This window comes from Poecilia latipinna, unplaced genomic scaffold (genome assembly GCF_001443285.1).
Source record: "Poecilia latipinna isolate Pla-1442-1.1 unplaced genomic scaffold, P_latipinna-1.0 Scaffold682, whole genome shotgun sequence".
Lineage (NCBI taxonomy): Eukaryota > Metazoa > Chordata > Actinopteri > Cyprinodontiformes > Poeciliidae > Poecilia > Poecilia latipinna.
The window spans coordinates 1-5,289 of record NW_015113298.1 but is presented as its reverse complement, the minus strand read 5'-3'; the positions used below and the strand labels follow the sequence as shown (position 1 = coordinate 5,289).

At 37.7% G+C, this 5,289-nt stretch overlaps 1 protein-coding gene across 1 annotated transcript; it reads right to left on the bottom strand.

Annotated features, from left to right (window-relative positions):
• Positions 1–2,024: 2,024 nt before the first annotated feature.
• LOC106954800 (FRAS1-related extracellular matrix protein 2-like) lies at positions 2,025–5,265 on the bottom strand. Its single transcript, XM_015044571.1, has 7 exons — positions 5,141–5,265; positions 4,907–5,034; positions 4,385–4,519; positions 4,155–4,281; positions 3,867–4,054; positions 3,611–3,757; positions 2,025–3,058 (listed from the first exon to the last, which is right to left on the bottom strand). The coding sequence occupies exons 1-7, from the start codon at positions 5,244–5,246 to the stop codon at positions 2,525–2,527; spliced, it is 1,365 nt and encodes a 454-aa protein (XP_014900057.1). The 5' UTR covers positions 5,247–5,265; the 3' UTR covers positions 2,025–2,524.
• Positions 5,266–5,289: the final 24 nt, after the last annotated feature.

Here is a 5,289-nt window from a genome sequence, read left to right as displayed (position 1 = left end):
AAAAAAAACATAGTTGGAAAAATATAATACAATGTCATAAGGTATATAAAAAAAATAATACATACAATGATTAAATTAACTAATAATTGAGCAAAAGTCCTTTCAGATGTTGCTTATCTACTGAAATTAGATATGCACAGTTAAGATAAGCTATAATAAAGAAGTTACTGTCATTTTGTCTTTTATTTTCCTCTATAAATTGGGAAATCCTGACAAATCTTTCCAGAAAACACTCCACAGGATGCTTGCTGATCTTCTTAAAAAACAAGTACAGTAATAGAAGATGTCCTTTGTGTTCAAAAGTATGTTAAAATGGCAAAATGGATACTGCAACCTTTCACCTTTTTAATATATCCCCAGTATCCTTAATTATCTTTTGCAGCCTGCAGAAAATGTAACGGTGAAATGGTAAGTACTGGAGCCTCCACTGTTTGATGACAGCAGGGGTGTTTTCATTGTTGTACTTTCCTACTGTTTAAAACTGTCTCTACAAGCTGCCAGGAAAGGAACAAGAGTAATCAGAGTTTTCTCCTGTCTAGAGCACAGATTGCACAGTGACAAGTGCTCAGCAACATGCATGCCCCTTCACACTGCTGGTGTTTTACTTTTCAATCAGTAACACAAAAGACAATTTTGGCTGTTTGGAAATATTTTGGTCACAAAGACTAAGACCTTTACAGTTTAGAATTGAGAGGCTCTTGCCCTTATTAAGGTAGCAAACTACAGCTGGGAAGTTACAAGTAACATTTATGCTAATTTGGATTGCAGCTGTCAGTTTCTCTCGTTGAAAATCTTTGGTTGTGAGATTGAATCGATGACCTGTGGTCATACTGTGAAACAGGCTCATTGCCAGTCAACAGCGCTCTCACAACTAAAGATGATCTAAGACAAATATCAAGCAGAAAAATCATCCAGCATTGCTGCTGCTTCTTGTCTTCTTTTGACTAGCCCTAAATGCTTCCAAACCTTTCTCTTTTACCTCAAACCTCTTCCCTCTCTTTTCAGTGTCCAGCTCAAAGAACAACAACTGTACCATCAATAACTACAGTTAATTTAATCTTGAACTGATGTCTCTGTTGGACTTTTTTTGACATTAATCTGTTGCAACAAGAGTTACTTTTAAGATTTTCTTAAAAGTTTCTTTGACATATTTAAGCTCTGTATGATTTCTGGATTTGCACACTGTGTGTTGTAGTTGCAAGCTAGCTATCTGAGCAGATATTCCAAGTAATTAACAAGCATCAGATACAATATAAATAAAAAAAAATGGAGGATATAAACTACTTTAAATGGGATGCATATTCAACTTTAAAAGATTAGGAGAATGACTTGAAGAAATTACTGATTGCTTTAAAAACTGAGAATTTAATAATTAGTTCAATACTTTAGAGCAAGTTTTCTGATGAGGGTGGAGAATGAAAAAAACAAGATGTCATGCACTGACAAATTAATATTCATCATAAAAGGATGTAACAACACTGCTCATTATTTTTTTAACCTAAAATCTGATCTGTTCTCAGTGGTGTTGTTAATAATTTACAGAAGCCAATGTTTCTTCTCTGGTGATCATTTGCTGCCAAAACAGAGCAAATATACAGATTGATCATTTGTTGCAATCAAATCATCTCAATTCAGCTTTCATCTCAATTCAGCTTTCATCTCGATTCATAGCCTGTTACTAACCTGTGAAAAATACTCCACTAATTGCAGGAATAAAAATGTTCACTCTATGGAAGCCACAATTTAAGATTAATATATTTTTACGTGCAGCTGTAAACAGCACTTTAAGTAGTCATGTTCAGACATGTCACCTTCACATGGACATGTTCATAAACATGATTATCAAAGCAGGCAACATAATTTTAGCTACACTGCTGTCCAGTTGTCTGAAAAATACAACTCACTGCTCCAGAAACAAACTTCTGTTGCTAATGTATTGCAAATGCAATCAATCTTACTGCAACGCCACAAGGAATAATGCAACTAGAAAACATTATTATTATTATGACTGGATTATAGGAATAGTTGTTGCTTTTGATTTTAAATTTAAAAAAAAAAACTTGAATCATGGTATGACATTTCTGCTTAAAACTTTTGTGTTGATACTGAGATACTGTGATTCCTTCTTGTTTTTATTGAAGGTTTTCATACTGAAAACATTCCTCCAACAATGTATTTTTCACTTAGTCTGCATCATCCCTATGAACACTGGGGTCGACTGTCCTGAAGGATTAGTTTCTTCAGGCACTTTTAGACACAATAAAGTCTTTACCCAAGATGAAAAACATTATGGTTTTAACAGCAAAAGCTGAAATGAGAAATAAAAACATGGCATGATGGTGCTGTACTGAGTGCACTCACGTGAATTCAGTTCAGTGGTAACATTAACAGGCACACTCTAAGATCATTTGCTCAACTGAATGTTTTTGGTGTTGTAAAAGTAACTCAGAAAAAGAAAAGGAATATATAAAATCTCCTCCCACGTATTCTGTGTGTCCGTCTGTCCAATTCATGCATTTATGGCTCAGACCTCAGAGCTGTTGTGGCAGTCCTGCATCCTCACCACCAGCATGGGTTCGGTGCTGACAGAACCTTTCACCACCTCCCGCACTCCCTCGCTCCATGCCTCCTTCCCGTCCTTTTGTCTGGATTTCAGTACCAGTGCAATGGTAACAATAATGAGGACTGTCAGCAGCAGCCCCACCAGGACCCCAACAATGCTCACTAGACTTTCCTCTTGGTCGTCAGTGTTCAGCTCACCAAGTTCTCGGTCATCAGGGAACAACTCATCTGATCCCCTCAACCTTCTCTTGGTGCGGTCTAAAGCAATATGCATAATGTTGGTCCCTCGGTTGTTTTCTACTCCGATATCTTCTGCGACTGCTGGGATTTTGTTGTGAGCAGATCTTTTTCTGCGATGGCTTTTTGTGCCCGATGATGTCAGAGCGGAAACAAAAGAGTGGTACTCTAGGCTGCGTCTCCCAATGCCCCTGTTGGTGTTCTCTTTGGAGCGAACGGTGTAAATGGTGTGTATAAACCATTCGCGCCCTGCAGCAACCTGAGGATGAGAATAGCTATGAACACTAAGAAAAACGGTCTCAGTAATTCTGCATTCTCTACATTCTACTGCATAAAGCACATATGTAAAAACATTTTGTTTACTATCAAAATAGTCACATTCACAGCCCATACTTTCCTGGAAATAGACACATACTGTTTTTTTCAGTGATACCACAAGATATTAAAGACAATTTAGTCAGTTTTTAACTCCAGTCCTTATGTGTTGGTTTCCTGCAACTTTTAGATGTCTTTTCTGGTCTAACACACCTGAATAAAACGGCTTAATTGCCTCCTCAGCATGCAGCCATGTTCTACAGAACCTTGCTGATGACCTTAACATTTTATTCAGGTGTATTGAAGTAGACACAAAAACGCAAAGTTGAAGAACATTGATCTTCAAGGATTGTAAGACCCCCGATTCAAAACACTAGTACATCCATTCTTCTGCCTCAAGCATTTACAGCATGGAATCTCCTCTGGTTCTTATAAAAATGGTTAATGGATTAAATGGCAGAAAGGCTATAGCTTCCATCAGTGAGACATAGCATACCTGGAACATGGCTGTAGAGTCCAGTCTAAACCCATCAGATCCTGACTTTCTGACAAGAGATACAGCTGATGGGTCGTCTACTGCCAGCACCGCATTGAAACTGACATCTCCAAACACACGTGCCTGAGTCTCTGGCTGGGCCTTGTCCTGGCAAGTCAAACGATATTGATTTTTAGATAAAAGAAGGTAGAGAAAAAAAAAAAAAAGGTTTCTCAAAGAGTCACACTTTTAAGTTTTAAGACTTTTGTTTACTCACAAGAATCTTGAATCTGTACAGCAAGGATGGAGAGTCAGCGAGACAGCCAAATTCAAACTTAGTTGGATTATATTTGGGCACATAGCCATCAGCACCAGTGCAGAGAAACACCTTCTCTATGCTGCAGAAGAAAGAATCTCCCAGATTCTGCACTGGATCCACCATGACACGACCATATATTGTGTCACCTAAAAGAAGCAAAGAAAGTGTCAATTCTATACGCCAACATTGTAAATCTTGAATGGCGTTCAGCTTTGCCAAATGAACACAGGAAATGGGAAGTCTCACCTTCAGAAAACGTGACGTCACTCTCCTGTTCAAAACCCATACAGCCATCAGAAAGCCAGATGCTCTTCTTGGACAGCAAGAACATCTGAGTATTCAGACTAAATTCCACTGCAACTGGGTCGCTCACCTACAGAGAGATTAAGCTATGTCAGTGAGTAATGACAAAAATTGAGAGTGAAACAAACGCAAATTTTTCATGATTGGATTTTCCTTCAAAGGATTACACTTACTTGCTGAAATCTAATGTCGAGATCAAAAGTGAGATATTCTCTGGGATTGCAAACAGGTGGAACCGTGTATTCCTTGTTCTGAGACGTTGTACATGGGATCAAATTCATTGTGTATGTTCCAGAATAATCTCTGATCTGTATATGAAAAATACAAAAGTAAAGGGCTTTCCAAAAATTTGTTTGTTTAAAAAAAAGGAAATATTACATAAGACCAGTTAAAAACAGGTTTTCATAGAATATTTCTCGAAAAAGGCAGAAATACCGCCTCTTTGAATTGAATTTCAAAAATAAACAAACTTTTCAGTTCTATAATTTTTGGGGGGATGCATCTGTGCTTTATATCAATATTTTATATAATGTTAACAGCACTCAGAATAATTGTTGCTTCTCTGTTAAATACAATCTATTACAGGTTGCAGATGTTTAACACTTTCGAAGAAGTACAATAATACCTAAGGTTAGCACCCAATGAGTCTCATACTGTCCTAATCATGGTATGAAAAAAACTGCATGCCCTCTTACAGCAAAATCGGAGAGGAAGGTCCATTGCTGGAATGGCTGGTTGTAGGTGGGCTCAGTCCTCACTAAGGTGAGGTTAAAGGTCAGGCCTGGGTGGTCCACACTAATCACCGTGGATGACATGGATGTTGCTAGAGACATTTTAAAAAGTTTAAAAGTGATATCAGCATCAACAATATTTATTTTGGTTTTAGGAATCAGCAAATCTCATTGTAAGATCATGTCAGTCAGTTTTACCAGTTCTTTCGATTCTGCCTGAAGAATGAGACTCAACAAACAGACCCCTGAAATGAGCTTTGGTGCGGAAATTCATCACCAAACGTCCCTGCTCATTGATGCGCATGCTGGTAGGATACAACGATCCTATGAAAAAAAAAATAAAAATA

What these genes read in the sequence shown, in the direction of transcription:
- LOC106954800 (XM_015044571.1), bottom strand. Translation starts at nt 5,246, where the DNA reads ATGCGCATCAATGAGCAGGGACGTTTGGTGATGAATTTCCGCACCAAA. An exon ending in TCGACATTAGATTTCAGCAA is followed by an intron (nt 4,282 to 4,384) that starts GTAAGTGTAATC and finishes ATCTCTCTGTAG; the next exon opens with GTGAGCGACCCAGTTGCAGT. An exon ending in TGACGTCACGTTTTCTGAAG is followed by an intron (nt 4,055 to 4,154) that starts GTGAGACTTCCC and finishes TGCTTCTTTTAG; the next exon opens with GTGACACAATATATGGTCGT.